This window comes from Scyliorhinus torazame, chromosome 5, assembly GCF_047496885.1.
Source record: "Scyliorhinus torazame isolate Kashiwa2021f chromosome 5, sScyTor2.1, whole genome shotgun sequence".
Classification (NCBI taxonomy): domain Eukaryota; kingdom Metazoa; phylum Chordata; class Chondrichthyes; order Carcharhiniformes; family Scyliorhinidae; genus Scyliorhinus; species Scyliorhinus torazame.
Genome location: NC_092711.1, coordinates 114,230,000 through 114,249,038, shown reverse-complemented (window position 1 = coordinate 114,249,038; position 19,039 = coordinate 114,230,000). Strand labels below are relative to the sequence as shown.

General features: G+C 49.1%; 1 protein-coding gene across 1 annotated transcript; it reads left to right on the top strand.

Annotated features, from left to right (window-relative positions):
- Positions 1–186: 186 nt before the first annotated feature.
- LOC140419495 (uncharacterized) lies at positions 187–18,992 on the top strand. Its single transcript, XM_072503374.1, has 2 exons — positions 187–1,166; positions 14,650–18,992. The coding sequence occupies exon 2, from the start codon at positions 15,007–15,009 to the stop codon at positions 15,910–15,912; it is 906 nt and encodes a 301-aa protein (XP_072359475.1). The 5' UTR covers positions 187–1,166; positions 14,650–15,006; the 3' UTR covers positions 15,913–18,992.
- Positions 18,993–19,039: the final 47 nt, after the last annotated feature.

Here is a 19,039-nt window from a genome sequence, read left to right as displayed (position 1 = left end):
AGTGTGAGTGGACACAACTTCCTCCAATATCGGAGGTTAGGCTTTGTCCTCTGTACTGTCGCTGAACACTGGAACATTTGTTTTGTGTGGATTTCCTTTTTTTTTTAGTCCTGGGGGTGGGGGGTGAGGGGGGGGGGGTTGCTGATTGGAGTTTACAGCCGTTTCAGGGCAGTTAAAAGTCGACCACATAGCTTTAGGTCGGAAGTCGCATGTAGGCCAGACCAGGGTTTTTACGACAATTCATGTTAATTTCATGGTCACCATTATTGAGGATTTTATTAATGGAATTTAAATTCCACCAATCCATATTGGGATTTAAGCCTATGTTCCAGAATATTTATCTGGGCCTCTGGACTACTAGTCCAGTGACATAATCACTACCCCTCCATCTCTCTGTATCCTAACTCACAGTTAGTCCCATTCACTGATCTACATTGGTTCACGGTCCAACAATGCATCGATTTTTTTTTTACAATTCTCAGATTTTTTTTCAAATCCCTGCCTGATGTCGTTCCTCCCTCTCTATGTAACCACCTCCAGCCCGCCATCCCACCCAGATCGTTCTGCTCCTCCAACTCTGGACCTCACAGATCCCCGATTTTCATCACTCTCAAGTTTGATAAGGTGGGTCTTCATGAATAACCTCAGCAGGCACGGGAATTGAACCCACGCTGTTGGCGACGCTCCACAGCACGAACCAGCCAACTGAGTTGACTGACACCTAATCCTCAAATAATCCCGACTGTTTGTTCTGAAGGAATCCATTTCAGTAACAAATGTTGAAATGTTTGCTCCACACCCACAGGGTTTCATCTGTTTAAAGCCACAAACAGAAAAGTCCAGTTTTCTCCTGGGGTTTGAGACAAATCAGCTTCATAATGATGCAGAGTTTCAGCCAATTAGAGGGTCCGGGATCAGCCCCGCCCCTCATTCACTCCGATTAGTTGGAGGACCAATCGCCATATTCGCTCCTCCAGACCCGCTATTGGTCCGGAGTTGCCGTCAATCATTCCCCGGGCATTGTGAGCTGTCAGTGGGTGGGGCGGGTTCAGTGGATCAGAGTCCAGGATCTTTCCGGCCGCCTTTGGAACCCAACTCAGAAATAGCTCAACAATCTATTGTTTCAAGAAATCAACTTGCTGGAGTGGAGACACAGGTGAACATTGGTAAGTAAATGTGTTGCATTTCAAACAAGGAAACGTGGGAGTGAGAGCAGTTCTTGACGGGCCATATTTCACACATTGATGGAAACGTGGGCGAGCAGTTCTTAAAGATACAGACACAATTTTCAATCGTCATGGTTAAAAGGACCTCGTTTTCTTTACATGGTGCGTCGCATCAGGTGAGGTCAACTCCAGATTCCGATATCAGAGCCCCAGCATCAATTGGCTGGAGAATTGAGCTTTTGTAATACTGAGCACTTGGACAAGAGGCTGGAGTAGAACTAGTGACCAGTGAATGTAGAACTGAACCCAGTCAGAGTCAGCATTTAATTTTTCTGGAAAGAGTTCAGAAGAAATTCACCAGGATGTTGCCTGGGCTGGAGCGGTTCAGGGTGGCTGGATAGGCTGGGATTGATTTCTTTGGAGCAAAGAAAGCTGAAGGGGAACATAGTATCATAGAATTCACAGTGCAGAAGTAGGCCATTCGGCCCATCGAGTCGGCCCTTGGAAAGAGCACGCTGTAAAAGTCTGACAATGATACCGTGAAGAAGGAGAGAAAGGATCCAGGAAGCCCTGGTGAAACAGTTTGTGCAGTTTGATTCAGGATAAAAACAGGAACAGTGTTCAAAAACAACTGATAAGGAGGAAATAAGTCAAATCCCACAGGTCGGATATAGAGTAATGTGTTCAAAAACAAAACTGCATTGACTGAAGCCATTGGAAAAACAAACAGGACATGTCTGAACATACAGGAAATTGGTTCAGGGGCTGCAGCTAGTTTAACAATCTCAGGAAGTGGATTGATACACAGAGCAGTCTCTCTGATTGACAAGAAACTCAGCTCCTGAGTTTGCTCTATTCAGCAAGACCCAAATAAAAATACAATATTGCAGAATTGTAAGAATCATAGTACAGTAAAAAAAATGGTCATTCGGCCCATCGATTCTGTACTATCTCTTTAGAAAACCAATCCAGTTTGTCCAATTTTCCCATTTCCCAGCATTTGTTGCTGCTTTGAGTTTTTAATCTAATTCCCTTTTGATGGTTATTATTGAATCTGTATCCACCACCCGATCTGGCTGTGTATTCGAAATTCTAACAAAATTCTGCCCTTCTTTGGATTATTTCTCCTCATTCTTCCACCCAGGGTAGATCACCTCCCAATTTGCTGTGTTGAATTTCATCTGCGGTGAGCTCACCCATTCAACCATTCTGCTTCTGTCCTACTCAAATCTCTCACGCTCTTCCTCACTGTTTCCGATGCTTTCAACTTTTGTGTCTTCTAAAAATATTCATATAGTTCCTGTAACCTCTAATCCCAGTCAGAAGGACGGCATGGTGGGACAGTGGTTAGCATGATTGCCTCACAGAGCCAGGGATCCGGCTTCAATTCAGGCTTTGGTTGACTCCCCGTGTCTGCATGGGTTTCCTCTGGGTGCTCGGTTTCCTCCCACAGTCCAAAAATGAGCAGGTTAGGTGGATTGACCATGTTAAATTGCTCCTTCGTGTCCAAAAATATGCAGGTTAGATGGGGTTACAGGGGTAGGGTGGGGAAGAGGGCTTAGGTAGGGTGCTCCTTCAAAGGATCAGTGCAGACTCAATGGACTGAATGGCCTCATTCTGCATTGTAAGGTTTCTATGGATATTGATTTTATGGAAGTCAGTGATATAGAATCAAAAAGAGCAGTGATCCTGATACTTAACCATAGCAAGGTCCACTGTATCCTTTACTCCTTCATGAAAAACAACCATTCACCACAGCTCTGATTTCATCCCATGGCTTATTTTGTATCCATGCTTCTGCTGACAATTTAATCCTGTGGGCTTCAAGTTTGCTACATACTTAATAAATGGTACTTGATCTAATATTCACATACACAACATAAACTGCAATAAAAACAGAAAATGCTGGAAAGGTATAGCAGGTCTAGATTCACCTGTGGAGAGAGAAACAGAGTTAACGTTTTGAATCCGTCTGACTCTTCTTCAGAATGACAATGCTATCATCCAGTCTCTCTGTTGACATAATCCAAAAACGCAATCAAGATTTTTTTCAACAAGGGGCAGCACGGTGGTGCACTGGTTAGCACTGCTGCCTCATGGCGCCAAGGTCCGAGGTTCAATTCCGGCCCTGGGTCACTGTCCGTGTGGAGTTTGCACATTCTCCCCGTGTTTGCATGGGTTTCGCACCCACAATCCAAAGGTGTGCAGGGTAGGTGGATTGGCCATGCTAAATTGTCCCTTAATTGGAAAAAATAAATTGGGTACTCTAGATTTAAAAATAATTTTTCAAAATAATTTTTTTTAAAAAAATATATATTTTATTGAAATTTTTTTCCCTGAGCAACATTTTTCCAGCTTACAAAACAAGCGAAACGATAACAGTAACAAAACAGAAATTTTTAACAATAATAATAATTTCAAGTAACAAAACCTCGTACTCTATTGACCTATACTCAACTGAGCCTCCTCTCCCCCCCCCCTCCCCCCCCCCCCCCCCCCCCGCCCTGGGTTGCTGCTGCTGGTCATCCATCTTCCCTCTAACGTTCCCCTAGGTAGTCGAGAAATGGCTGACACCGCCTGGTGAACCCTTGAGCCGATCCTCTCAGGGCAAACTTTATCTGCTCCAGTTTAACAAACCCCGCCATATTGTTTACCCAGGCCTCCAGTCTGGGGGGTTTCGCCTCCTTCCACATGAGTAGGATCCTGCGCCGGGCTACGAGGGACGCAAAGGCCACGACATCGGCCTCTTTCGCCTCCTGCACTCCCGGCTCTTCCGCAACTCCAAATAGAGCTAACCCCCAGCCTGGTTTGACCCGGGCCTTCACCACCTGCAAAATCACTCCCGTCACTCCCTTCCAATACCCTTCCAGTGCCGGGCACGCCCAAAACATATGTGCGTGGTTTGCCGGGCTCCCGCCACACCTCCCACATTTGTCCTCCACTCCAAAGAACCTGCTCAATCTTGCCCCCGTTATGTGTGCTCTATGTAGCACCTTAAATTGAATCAGGCTAAGCCTGGCGCATGAGGAAGAGGAATTTACCCTGCTTAGGGCATCAGCCCACATACCCTCCTCTATCTTCTCCCCTAATTCTTCTTCCCGCTTTCTTTTTAGTTCGCCCACCGACTCCTCCCCCTCTTCCCTCATCTCACTATAAATCTCTGACACCTTGCCCTCTCCGACCCACACCCCTGAAAGCACCCTGTCCTGTATCCCCTGTGTCGGGAGCCGCGGAAATTCCCTCACCTGTTGTCTAGTAAACGCCCTCACCTGCATATATCTCAAGAAATTCCCCCGGGGTAACTTATACTTTTCCTCCAGTGTTCCAAGCTCGCAAAAGTCCCATCTATGAATAAATCTCCCACCTTCCTAATTCCCAACTGGTACCAGCTTTGAAATCCTCCATCCATTCTTCCTGGGGCGAACCTATGGCTGTTCCTGATAGGGGACCCCACCAGGGCTCCCCACACCCCTCTCTGTCGCCTCCACTGTCCCCATATGTTCAGTGTTGCCGCCACCACCGGGTTCGTGGTGTACTTTTTCGGTGAGAACGGTAGCGGCGCCGTCACCAGCGCCTCTAGACTCGTCCCTTTACAGGACCTTCTCTCCAGCCTTTTCCACGCCGCTCCCTCACCCTCCGTCATCCATCTACGTATCATTGCCACATTGGCAGCCCAATAATAATCTCCCAAGTTCGGTACTGCCAATCCTCCTCTGTCCCTACTGCGCTGAAGGAACCCCCTCCTTACTCTCGGAACTTTCCCTGCCCACACAAAGCTCGTAATGCTCCTATCTATTTTATTAAAAAAGGTCCTGGTGATTAAAATAGGGAGACATTGAAATACAAATAAGAACCTCGGGAGGACCATCCTCTTAATTGCTTGCACCCTGCCCGCCAGCGATAAAGGCTGCATGTCCCACCTCTTAAAGTCCTCCTCCATTTGTTCTACCAGCCGTGTCAGATTAAGTCTGTGCAAGGTTCCCCAGCTCCTAGCGATCTGAATCCCCAAGTATCGGAAGTTTCTTTCCACTTTCCTTAGCGGTAAGCCTTCTATCTCTCTACTCTGGTCCCCTGGATGTATCACATATAATTCACTCTTCCCCATGTTTAACCTATACCCCGAAAATTCCCCGAACCTCCTCAAGATTCGCATAACCTCTATCATCCCCCCCCCCCGCTGGGTCCGACACGTATAGCAATAGGTCATCCGCGTATAACGAGACTCGGTGTTCTTCTCCCCCTCTAGTCACCCCTCTCCATTTCCTGGAGTCTCTCAGCGCCATGGCCAGAGGTTCAATTGCCAGCGCAAACAACAATGGAGACAGCGGGCATCCCTGTCTTGTTACCCTATATAATCGGAAATACTCCGATCTATGTCGACCTGTAACTATGCTTGCCGTCAGTGCCCTATAAAGTAGTCTAACCCAGCGAATAAATCCGTTCCCAAACCCAAACCTCCTTAACACTTCCCATAAATACTCCCACTCCACCCTATCAAATGCCTTCTCTGCGTCCATTGCCGCCACGATCTCTGCCTCCCCCTCCACTGAGGGCATCATTATCACCCCTAATAGCCGTCGCACGTTAACATTCAATTGTCTCCCTTTTACGAACCCTGTCTGGTCTTCGTGCACCACCCCTGGGACACAGTCCTCTATCCTCGATGCCAGCACCTTTACTAGCAGTTTGGCGTCCATGTTCAATAGTGAAATAGGTCTATAGGACCCACACTGCATCGGATCTTTGTCCCTCTTCAAAATTAGCGATATCGTCGCCTCCGACATTGTCGGGGGTAGTGTTCCCCCTTCCCTGGCCTCATTGAACGTCCTCGGCAACAACGGGGCCAACAAGTCCACATATTTTCTGTAGAATTCCACCGGGAACCCGTCCGGCCCCGGGGCCTTCCCTGCTTGCATGCTTCCCAGTCCCTTAATAACCTCGTCCACCTCAATCGGCGCCCCCAGGCCTGCCACCGCCTGCTCCTCCACTTTCGGGAACCTCAACTGGTCCAGGAACTGCTGCATCCCCTCCTCTCCCTCTGGGGGCTGAGACCTATACAGTTCTTCATAAAAGGTCTTAAACACCTCATTTATCTTTCCTGCCCTTCGCACAGTGTCTCCCCTTTCATCCGTAATTCCTCCTATCTCCCTCGCTGCTGCCCTCTTTCGCAGTTGGTGCGCCAACAGGCGACTAGCCTTTTCCCCATATTCATACCTCCTCCCCTGTGCCTTCCTCCACAGTACCTCCGCCTTTCTGGTGGTCAGAAGGTCAAACTCGGTCAGGAGTCGTCTCCTCTCCCTCTACAGCTCCTCCTCCGGGGTCTCTGCAAATTCCCTGTCCACCCTTAAAATCTCCCCCAGTAATCTATCCCTTTCCTTGGCCTCTGTTTTCCTTTTGTGGGCCCCAATAGAAATCAGCTCTCCTCTGACCACCGCTTTTAGTGCTTCCCAGACCACTCCCACAGGGACCTCGCCGTCGTCATTGACCTCCAGGTATCTCTCGATACACCCCCTCACTCTTGCACACACTCCCTCATCCGCCATCAGTCCCACATCTAATCGCCAGAGTGTTCTCTGCTCCCTATCCTCTCCTACTTCCAGGTCCACCCAATGTGGGGCATGATCCGAAACCGCTATGGCTGAACCGCTATGGCTGAGTATTCAGCTTCTTCCACCCTAGAGATCAACGACCTTCCTAAAACAAAAAAATCTATCCGGGAGTACACTTTATGGACGTGGGAGAAGAAGGAATACTCCCTAGCCCTGGGTCTAAGAAATCGCCATGGATCCACTCCCCCCATTTGGTCCATAAACCCCTTAAGTACCTTGGCCGCTGCCGGCCTTCTTCCAGTCCTTGAGCTGGATCTATCTAGCCCCGGGTCCAGCACCGTATTGAAGTCCCCTCCTAAAATCAAATTTCCTGCCTCCAGGTCCGGAATTCGCCCCAGCATCCATCTCATGAACCCCGCATCGTCCCAATTTGGGGCATACACATTAACCAACACGACCTCCATTCCCTCCAGCCTACCACTCACCATTACATATCTACCTCCACTATCTGCTACGATGTTCTTTGCTTCAAATGCTACCCGTTTCCCCACCAAAATGGCCACCACTCTGTTCTTTGCGTCCAGTCCTGAGTGGAACACCTGTCCCACCCATCCTTTCCTTAGCCTAACTTGGTCCGCCACCATTAGGTGCGTCTCTTGGAGCATAACCATGTCTGCCCTTAGTCCTTTCAAATGCGCGAGCGCTCGGGCCCTTTTTATTGGTCCATTCAGGCCTCTCACGTTCCATGTGATCAGCCTCACTGGGGGGCTACCTACCCCCCTCCCGTGTCGACTAGCCATTTCCTTCTCTAGGCCAGTCCCATATCCCGCCTCCGCGCTCCCGCTCGCTCCCCCAGCGTCGCATTCCGCCCCCGACCACCCTCTCTTTAACCATTTCCTTTTGGATTTCCGCAGCAGCAACTCAGTTGTGTCCCCCCCCCCCCCCCCCCCGCTAGATCCCTATCTAGCTTGATTGCTCCCCCCATATCAAAATAACTATTTAAATGGAAATAAGGATTGTGTGATCCACTGTAGTCCTTTGGGTCGTGGGAGTGGGCCTTTCCTGATTCCCTCTCCTCACATACCTGTCTGCACCTCTTTGGATGTGAGCTATACTGAGTTACAAAAGGCACTTTGGTATTTCTTGCCTCTCTTCACTTTCAATAAGATGTGGAATAAACCTGAGGTGTGTAAGAAACATTTTCCAAGCACTGGAAATGTGGGGACTATGGAAATGGATTTAATTATCCATCTAACCTGGAAATTATTTGGTGTATTCACACTAGGGAGAGGCCGTTCACCTACTCCGTCTGTGGGAAGGATTCACTCTATAATCCGACCTTCTGAAACACCAGAGAGTTCATCTGGAGAAAGTCCTTTCAACTGTGTTGAATATGGGGAGCAATTTAATGCACGTTTTGTCACAGCAGTGAGTTGACACTGAGAAGAGAGTGGTCCAGCTTTCCGTCAGCTGTTATTGGAAGAAGCTGCTCACACGCAGCACCGCCCCTCATTCACTCCGATTGGCAGGAGGACCGGAAACACCAGTTTGGTCCTCTGGTCCCGCCCCTTTTCCTGTCAATCACTCCCGGGCAGAGTGAACCGAGCATGCGCAGGCAATGGCAGCATTTGGTATGAGTTCTCGAGCGAGCGGGTTTAAAATGGAGATTGTCCGAAGACCGAGTGCAAAATAAAATCGTCAACATGACTATCAAACCATGAATATTGGCTTCCGGTGACGGCGGGCGGGAGGCGGCCGCACAATGGAGGGCTCCCATTCGGCAACGGCATTTTCGGGGCTTTAAGCCCGGTCCCATGGTCCGCGGAGGCGGCAGAAGCAGGGAGGAGGCACGGAGGAGGCACTGAGAAGACACAGGAGGAAAAAAAGAACAAAGAAAAATGTCGAGGGTGAGCAAGAAAACGGCCGGACAAAAAACAACTGGAGGTCCGTCGGGGAGTGGAAAGGTCACCAGGAAAAATGGAGGCTGGAGCATCAGGGAAGGCCGCACTGCTTACGGCTGAAGAAATAACCAAGGTGATGGCTGCGGAATTTGAAAAGCAGTTGGCGCAGATTGCGAAATGCATGGAGACGGTGAGGAAGGAGATGAGGGAGGTCTTGAGTGTGCTGGTGGAGGAGGCGGTTTCCCCGGTGAGGACGGAGGTGGCGAGCGCAGTGGCGGAGGTGCGAGAGCAAGGGGAGGCGCTGAAGGAAGTGGAGGAGACGTTATTGCAGCACGGTGATCAACTTGCCTCGATGGGGAAAGAGATGCGGAAGGTGATGGATACTAACAAGGATCTGCGAGGAAAAATGGAAGACCTGGAAAACAGATCCAGGCGACAGAATTTGAGGATTGTGGGGCTGCCCGAAGGAGTTGAAGGACCGAAGCCGACTGAGTATTTTGCCGCGATGCTGGCAAAACTATTGGGGGAGGGGGAGGATCCCTCCCGATATGAACTGGATCGGGCTCATCGGTTGTTGAGGCCTGTACCAAAGGCGAGTGAGCCGCCAAGGGCAGTGACTCTGTGCTTCCGTAGGTACAGGGTGAAGGAGAAGGTCCTGAGCTGGGCCAAGCAGAAGCAGGTGGTGCAGTGTGCTGGAGCTGTTATACATGTATACCAGGACTTTACGGTGGAGCTGGCAAGGAGGCGGGCTGCCTTCAACCGGATGAAGAGGGCACTGTACATTAGCACAGTGCGGTGCGGCATTGTATATCCAGCGAAGCTGAGGGTGACTTACAAGCTCAGGGACTTTTATTTTGGAACGGCGGAAGCAGCGGAGGAGTTTGCGAAAGCAGAAGGACTGTGGCAGAACTGACAAATTGGGGAATGGCCATGTGCCGATGTAACCTCATGATTGTATTTTCTTCTTTTTTGTATCACTGCGCGCGGGTGTAGAGATTAAAGGAGCCAATGTATATATTTGGACAAGGGAAGGGACGGGACTTTCACTCGAAATGAGAGTTCTTTGGGGTGTAGGTGGATAGGCGGGGTTTGTGTGCTAAAAGGGGATCTTTGGGCTTTCCTAGGGCTGGGCAAGTGGGAAAGGGACCCGGGCGGGGCCTCCACGATGGCCGGTTTAAGCCGGCCAGTGAACAGGAGTGAGGTGGGGGGAGGGCAGCGGCCATCGGAGCCTGGCAGAACAGGGTACGAGTGGTCTAGCCGGGGTGGAAAGTTGGAGGGAAGGAACCGAGGTTGGGAGGAGGAGTTTTACAAGAGGCAGTGGACGGGAGGACTGGAGACCTGCGGTGGTGGGGGGAGGGGGGCTGTGTAAGATTAAGGGTGACTATGGGTAATCCCTGATTCCCTTTTGCCATTTGTTTATGTAAACATGCGGGTTGAGGTTTGGGGGTTGGTGGGTAGATGGGATTGTTGTTATTATAGGGACTGACATATCTCGCTGATTATTGTTTATTGTTGTTGGATGTAAATGTGGGAGAAAATGTGAAAAAGGAGGAGAATAAAAAAAATTTCAAACAAAACCATGAATATTATTTCCCGCATCAATCTCGACTCCCTGGTTTCATCCCTGGCGTCCGGGTCCGTCTCTCGCATGCGCAGTGTGGAGCTCACTCAGGGAGCGTCTGTAAAAATGAAGGCAAATGATAAATGGGGAAAAGTGGGATCTGTGAAAATGGTGATGGTCAGGAAATAGCTGCAAATTAAGGAAATAATGATTGAGCATAGAGTTTAAAAAGGAAGGGATATGCTAATGACTAATTAGTGTTCGTAAAAACTCATTGGGAATCCAGGTTCGAATTCCTACCACGGTGGACAGTGGAACCTGAATTTAACAAAAAATCTGTAATTATAAGTCCAATGCTGAAATATGAAACCATTATCGTAAAACCCATCTTTCACTAATGTCCTTTAGGGAAGGCCCTGGTCTGGCCTACATGTGACTCCAGACCCACAGCAATGTGGTTGTTCTTGCCCTCTGAAATGGCCGAGGAAGCCATTCAGTTCAAGGGCCTTTAGGAATTGGCAATAAATACTGGCCCAGCCAGCGATGCCCACATACCACATATGAATTTTAAAAAGTCACAGAATACTCCAACACAAGGAGGCCATTTGGCCTATTAGGTCTGTGCCAGCTCTTTAATGGAGAAATCCAATTTGTCCTATTTCCCCCATCATTTTTGTAAAACCAGAAGAACACAGGAATTGGGAGCAGGAACAGACCATTTGAACCCTTGAGCCTGTTTGCCATTCAATTAATTCAAGGCTGACCCGATTATGGCCCCAACTCCACTTTCTTGTCTGTCCCCATTACACGTCCCGTACCAGCCTCCCCAAACAGGTGCCGGAATGTGGCGACTAGGGGATTTTCACAGTAACTTCATTTGAAGCCTACTTGTGACAATAAGCAATTTTCATTTTCACTCCCTTGTCGATCAAAAATCTATATAAATCAGCACTAAATATTCTTTTATTCATTCACAGGAGGTGGGCTTCACTGCTTTGCCAACAGTCATTGCTCAACTGTAATTGCTCTTGAGAAGTTGGTCCGACTGCCTGGATGAGAACGGCTGCTCGGTGGGGAGCACGGGGGATGATTTTGAGTCCATCTGTAGCGAGGCGGTGGTTTCCCTCATGCCCGACACCAAGTCGCCCCTCATCTCCTGAGGGGAACACTGGGAGTTTCTATATGCCAACCTTAGTCGCCGAAACCGAATGCAGCTAGATCTCGACCGGTGGTTGGACATAATAATAAGCTTTATTGTCACAAGCAGGCTGACATTAACACTGCAATGAAGTTACTGTGAAAAGCCCCAAGTCGCCAAATTATGGCACCTGTTCGGGTACACCGAGGGAGAATTCATAATGTCCAATTCACCTAACAGGACGTCTTTCAGGACTTGTGGGAAGAAACTGAAGCACCCGGAGGAAACCCACGCAGACGCAGGGAGAACGTGCTGACTCTGCACAGACAATGACCCAAGCTGGGAATCAAACCTGGGACCCTGGCACGGTGAAGCAACAGTGCTAACCACTGTGCAACTGTGGCACTGCTCATTAAGTCTTCCCGCACCTACGTTAAAGAGGTGGGAGACACGAACATGACTGAGCAGCGTTGGCTGAAATCTTTCCTCACTGGACTCCTGAGGGAGAGTTGGGGCCCGCGCTCCTCTGCTCTCTCTGAACACTAGAAACGTAAAGGTAGCACTTTACTGCTGACATGGAGGTGACATAGTCAACCACAACATCAAAGGCAGCAGGGACATGCCCTGCAGGTTCCAGAACTTTTTGGTCCTCCGGGACAGGAAGTATGCGGCGTGCTTCCTGCAGGAAACCCACACTGCTCTGGGAGATGAAGCCACATGGCTCCTGGAGTGGTGAGATGTGTCTACATGAGTCACCTAACCTCACATTTAGGCAAAGTGGCTCTATTTTTGACCCCACATTTTCAGCGGAGATCTTTGGGGTCAAGGGGCCAGTGCCCGACCTGACGGTCCATGAGGGGGCTGAGGTACTTCATCTTGTGAATGCCTATGCTCCCCAGGCTGGACAGCAGAAGACGACTTTCTTCGAACAAGTGTCCACTCATCTTGGCACCATTGCTGTGGAAAAGTGCATCATCCTGGGGGTGGAATTTTAATTGCACCCTCGGAACAAAGGACTGCCTCGTACCCAGTGCAGCTCTCGCGCGGTGGTGAAGTTAAGGAACCTGCTCGGGTTCTTTGACTTGGTGGATGTCTGGTGGACTATCCATCCTGACTCCAGCATCTGCAATTTAATGAGGCCTGGGGTCGGAGCATCCAGAATCGACTGCCTCTACATTTCAAGGGCGTATCTGCCCCATGTCCCGATGGCATCTGTGCAGCAGGTGCTTGCAGAGATTTGTGGGAGGACCTGCCGCAGGTCGACCCAGAGGGTGCCGGGAGACTTTCTACCCCTATGAGCCTTGGGGAACTGACCGGCACCCTCAACAGTATCCAGGGGCAAAACCTGGGGTGTATGGGCTGACCGTTGAGTTCTTCAGGGCGTTCTGGGATGTCCTGGGGAGTGACTATGCGGCGATCCTGGGGAAAGGTATCACGACCGGGAAGATGCTCCTCTCATGGCCTGCAGACACCATTACCCTGCTGCCAAAAAAGGGGGATCTCCACCATCTTAAGAACTGGTGTCCGGTCTCCCTCCTCAGCACGGATTACAAGATCTTCGCCAAGGCGATGTGTTTGTGCCTTGGCACTGTGCTGGACCACATGATCCACCCTGACCAGTTCTACACGGTCCCGGGCCGCACGATCCATAGCAACATCCATCTGGTCCAGGACCTGGTCCATCATTCCCAGAGGGCTGGTTTGTCGAGCACCTTCCTGCCCCTTGATCAGGAGAAGGCGTTCAACAGGGAGGATCACGAATATTTATGCAGGACTCTGCAAGCATTCGGGTTCGGGACACATTTTGTCGCCGGGATCCGACTTCTGTCGCAGAGTGTCTCGTTAAGGTCAATGGGTCCCTGTCAGCGCCCCTTCACTTTGGGGGAGGAGTGCGTCAAAACTGCCCCTTGCCTGGTCAACTCTATTCTATTTACGTGGAGCCTTTCCTGCGCCTCATGCGGAGGAGGTTGTCGATGCTGCTTCTGCGCAGGCCGGGCATTGGGGTGGTCCTCTCGGTTTACCCTGATGACGTGCTCCTCATGTTCACTGATCCTGCTGACCTGCGGAGGATGCAAGAGTGCCAGGCTGTGTACTCCGCCGTGTCCTCTGCCAGGATAAACTGTGCCAAATGTTCCGGACTCCTGGTCACTCTGTGGCAGACGGACCCCCTCCCAGAGGAGCTCAGGCCTTTCACCTGGAGCAGGCCCAGCCTCCTCTACTTGCGAGTACATCTTTGCCCGGCTGAGGAATCCTGGCAGGCTAACTGGCAGGAGCTGGCGGCCAAGGTCATGCTCGCAGGAAACATTGGACAGGACTGCTCTGAGTGCTGTCTTACAGGGGTCGAGTTCTCGTCATAAACCAGCTGATAGCCTTCATGTTGTGGTACCGGCTGGTCACTTCGACCCCTCCCTCTGACTTTGTCACAAAGCTCCAGACAATGCTTGTAGAGTTCTTCTGGGACAAGGGACTGCACTGGGTCGCTGCTGAGATTCTGAGTCTCCCACGTAGGGAGGGCGGCCAGGTGCTGTTGTGCCTTCGCACCCAGGTGGTGACCTTCCGCCTTCAGACTCTGCAGCGTTACCTTTACTTTGAGTCCCCTCCACGATGGTGTGTCCTAGCGATGCATTTCTTCTGCCATGTGCACGGCCTGAATTATGACATGCAGCTCCTGTTCATAGATCTGCAGGGTCTTCGTTACCCTCCGCTGGCGCTGCCCGTCTTTTACCAGGACCTGCTCTGCTCAGGAATCCGCACCTCCACCAATACCATTTCGAGCGGCTGGCGGAGGGACGAGCTGTGGCTGCTGGGCTAACCAGGATCTTGGACGTGCTGGGTGGCGGAAGAATGGGCTGGTTGACACCCCATGAGTTAGCACAATGTGTGGCGGTGGACATCCGGCTTGTGGCCAATGCCATCCGAGATCTCAAAACGGTGGTGCTCGGATCCGCTGGCACTTGCGGTTTGGAGGACGCACAGTTGAATGGTGGTATCCCGTCTGGGCGAATCCCTGCCTGGACAGAATTCCACATTGGCCCCAGGCCCCGAAGCCTCCCTCGATGGACCGAATGGCCGACTGCAGCTCATATTTGTTTTGATCTCCTGGACAGGAAGCTGAGCTTGGATCTGCCAATCAGCCTGAATCAGCACCTTCAGGAGAATAGGGAGGGTGAATATTAGATACAGCAGAGTGAGAATGGAGGGAGATTGTGTGGGATGGAGATTTACAGCTTTTGGGTATGAAGAAAGAAAATAATGTTCCATAGAAATGGGAATTGTCTGTTCTGAGTTTCTATCCTGTACTGACAGTGATGAATTTTGTAAATTGTTTTTACAGGATATTAGACGAGGTGGAATTATAGACAAATCTCAATCATCACGTCTCGATCTGACAGTCACTCCCTTCCTTGGAACCTGAATATCATCGGCCTTTGAATCTAGAAGGAGAAAGATAACCCAAACTGTCAGCTAAAGATTTCAAACATCAGCGTGACTGGAAAAGCACCGAGACCCACACAACGCACACCCGAGTGAGAGTGTTCCAGTGAACTGACTGTGGACAGTTCCTTAACCAGTTCCACAGCCTGAAAAACATCACAATATACTCAGCGGGAAAAGACTATACCTGTGTTGTGTCTGTGGAAGTGGCTTCAACTGATTGTCCAGCCTGGAGCGACACGAGGGGACCCAAAGCATGGAGAAACCGTGGAAATGTGAGGACTGTGGGAAGGGATTCAGAGTCCCATCAGAGCTGGAAACTCATCGACGCAGTTACACTGGGGAGAGGCCGTTTACCTGCTCCCAGTGTGGGAAGGGATTCACACGGTTATCCAGCCTGCAGAAACATCAGAGAGTTCACACTGGGGAGAAGCCATTCACCTGCCCTGTGTGTGGGAAGAGATTCACTCGGTTATCTCACCTGCATTCACATCAGCGAGTTCACACTGGGGAGTGGCCATTCACCTGCCCTCAGTGTGGGAAGGGATTCACTTGGTTATCCAGTCTGCAGTCACACCAGCGAGTTCACACTGGGGCGAGGCCATTCAACTGCTCTCAGTGTGGGAAGGGCTTCACTCAGTTATCCAATCTGCAGACACACCAGCGAGTTCACACTGGGGAGAGGCCATTCACCTGCTCTCAGTGTGGGAAGGGATTCACTCAGTTATCCAACCTGCAATCACACCAGCGAGTTCACACTGGGGAGAGGACATTCACCTGTTCTCAGTGTGGGAAAGGATTTGCTGAATTATCCAGCCTGCAGTCAGACCAGCGGGCTCACACTGGGGAGAGGCCATTCACCTGCTCTCAGTGTGGGAAGGGATTCACTCAGTTATCTAACCTGCAGACACACCAGAGAATTCACACTGGGGAGAGGCCATTCACCTGCTCTCAGTGTGGGAAAGGATTTACTCAATTATCCACCCTGCGGAGACACCAGCGAGTTCACACTGTAGAGAGGCCGTTCACCTGCTCTCAGTGTGGAAGGGGATTCACTCGGTTATCCAACCTGCAGAGACACCAGCGAGTTCACATTGGGGAGAGGCCATTCACCTGCTCTCAATGTGAGACGGTATTGCATGTTTCATCGCACCTGCTGTGACACCAACAATTTCACAATTGATTACAGGATTCTGCTGTTATTGTTTCTGCTCCACATCCAGGACTGCATTTTGTTCATTCTGACAGGTGGTCAGTGGGGATGGGCGGAGGGTTTTCTTCTGCTGGACTGGCCGGTCTCACCACTTTGCCTCCAATGGGCTGATGCTCTTTGAGCCTTGTTGCTAATACTTTGCTTCAAATTGCACAAGGGTGTTTGGAAGATTGAAGATATTTAGTTTCCATTTCTGTTTGGAAAACCACAAAACATGCCACGTTGCCATGGAGATGGACCCTGGTGGTTACATGGTTCTTTTGTTTAATTTATCTGTGTGTTCCTCACAGAAGAAAACTCAGGGTATGAAGGGCAAGTAGTCTGAGGTGGACTGGGAATCTGATTGGTGCAGGGAATACCGAATATTTAAGGAATTATTTCATACTTATCAGGAGGTCGGTTAGCTCAGTTGTCTGGACGAGTGGTTCATGATGCAGAGCAAAGCCAACACCATGGATTCAACTCCCGTACTGGCTGAGGTTATTCAAGAAGGTGCCACCTTCTCAACCAGGCCCCTCGTCTGAGGTGTGCTGACCCTCGGGTTAAATCACCTCCAGTCAGCTCTCTCTCTGTCAAAGGGGAGAGCAGCCTATGGTCCTCTGGGATTTTTGAGACTTTTGTTTCACATATAAACAACAAATATAGATTTCTTTAAGGAATAAAAATCCATCAGGAAAAGTGATGCAAACTTGGCTAACAAGAAAAGTTAAAGATCCCATTAGATCAATGGAAAAGCTCATAACATGGTCAAAATATTAGTAAATCTGAGGATTAGGAACTTGCTTTAGAATTCAGCAAAGGGGGACCAATAAATTGATAAAGAGAAATAGAATATGAGAGAAAACTGGGGAGAAACTTAAAAACCGACTGGAAAAGCTTCTACAGGAATGTGAAAAGGAAAAGATTAGCAAAGTCCAAAGTGGGTCCATTCCAGGCAGAGACAGGAGAGTTTGTAATGGGGAGTAAGGAAATGGCAGAGAAACTAACCAATGTGTATCTGTCTTCACAGAGGAAGATGCAAACATTTCCACAAAACACGAGTGAACCTAGGGACTCGTGAGCACGCGGGACAGGAAAAGATGAGAATTAGTGAAAAAGTAGCACTGGAGAAATTAATGGGGTTGAAATTGAAGGATAAATCCCCAAAAGCTGATGATCTACATCCCAGAGTGTTGAACGAGGTGGCTGTAGAGATCTCTATTCCTCATTCTAAATTCTCCTGACTCTATCTGGAATGGACAAACATTTCCTTTTTACGTACCGATAGAACCTTTTATAGTCCATTTGTATGTGTTTTGCTAGTTCACAATCATATTCTATTCTCCCTCGCTGTCTCAGTATCTTGGTCCTCTGCTATATTCTGAAATCCTCCCAATCCTCAAGTTTTTTCCTATTTCTGATAACTTTATCGGCCTTTTCTTTCAATCTTATCCAAAACCACTTCCTCTGGTAGTGATGGTTTTTTGACCTTTTGAGGTTCTTGTGCCTTAAGGGCTGGTTTTGCACAGTTGGCTAAGACAGCTGGCTTGTAATGCAGAATAAGACCAGCAGCGCAGGTTTAATTCCTGTTCCAGCCTCCCCGAACAGGTGCCGGAATGTGGCGACCAGGGGCTTTTCACAGTAACTTCATTGAAGCCTACTTGTGACAATGAGTGATTATTATTATTATTGAAGGAATGTAAAGTGTGAAATAATTATTGAAAGTCTATCCATTGCCTGTGGACTGTCACACCTTTTAATGTATTTACCCCCCAATCCACCTCAGCTAATTTGTCCCTTCGACCTTCAAAATTTCCTTCAAACTTAATATCCTGGCTTCAGATTGGAATACCTCATATTCAATATTCTGATCACTCATCCCTAAAGGTTGTTTTCAGCGTGATTATCAATTAGCCCTTTATCGTTGCATAATATTAGATCTACAAGAGCCTGTTCTCTAGTTGGTTCCACAACTTACTGCTGTAGATAACTGTCCCTAACACACTCCAGAAACTTGTCCAGCATTAGTGCCCATTAGGTTAACCGAGTCTACATGCAGATTGAAGTCACCCAATAATGTTTTACCCATGCTACAAGCTTCTCTCATCTCCGATCAATACCATATCCCACACAACCCCTGCTGTTTGGTGTCCGAAACAGTTCTTACCAATGTTTCCTGCCCCATGCTGTTTCTTGGCTCCACCCAAACATATTCCACATTTTGTATTCCTGATCTGAGATCCACCCTTACTAATGTTCTGATGCCGTCCCTTATTATCCGAGCAACATCACCTCACCTCCTTTTCCTTTTTGCCTGCATCATCAACAAACTAAGCGACCATACCTTTGGTCCTGTCATCAAAGTCATTGATATGAATTGTGAAACGTTGAGTCTCCAGCACTGATCCCTGTGACACACCGCTCATTACATCTTGCCAACCAGAAAATGGCCTATTTGTGCCTACTCTCGGTTTTCTGGCAGCTGGCTAATCTTTCCCTGTGAAAGACCGTTCTGGGATTAAAGGCTGCCAGACTGTGAAAAGAAAAGAACGGAAGTGAATCCTCAGAAATGACTCATTACATTGGACTGGTTCTGAGTTAATCAATTTCGACTTGCAGGGCAGAGTAACTATAATCGTGCAGTGCTACTTTAGATTGTGTAACTTTGGTACGGTAGCACAGTGGTTAGTACTGGAGCTTCACAGCGCCAGGGTCCCAGGTTCAATTCCCACTTGGGCCACTGTTGTACAGAGTCTGCACGTTCTCCCCGTGTCACAGTGGGTTTCCTCCAGGTGGTCTGGTTTCCTCCCACATGTCCCGAAAGATGTGCTTGTTAGATGAATTTGGCATCCTGAATTCTCCCTCTGGGTACCCGAACAGGCGCCGGACGTGGCAGCTAGGGGATTTTCACAGTAACTTCATTGCAGTGTTAATGTAAGCCTACCTGTGACAATAATAAAGATTATTATTATTTAAAAAGAGCAAAGTTCTGTGCGCAGGATAAAGTAGCTTCTAATTTGTTTGTTGCATTAAAAGTCATAAAACGTGAAGTCCCGTCGTGTGATCCTTTAATTTGTTGACTGGGAATTCGATTTTT

Bases quoted from the DNA above. Each gene is read 5' to 3' on its own strand.
- LOC140419495 (XM_072503374.1), top strand. From the start codon at position 15,007: ATGGAGAAACCGTGGAAATGTGAGGACTGTGGGAAGGGATTCAGAGTC.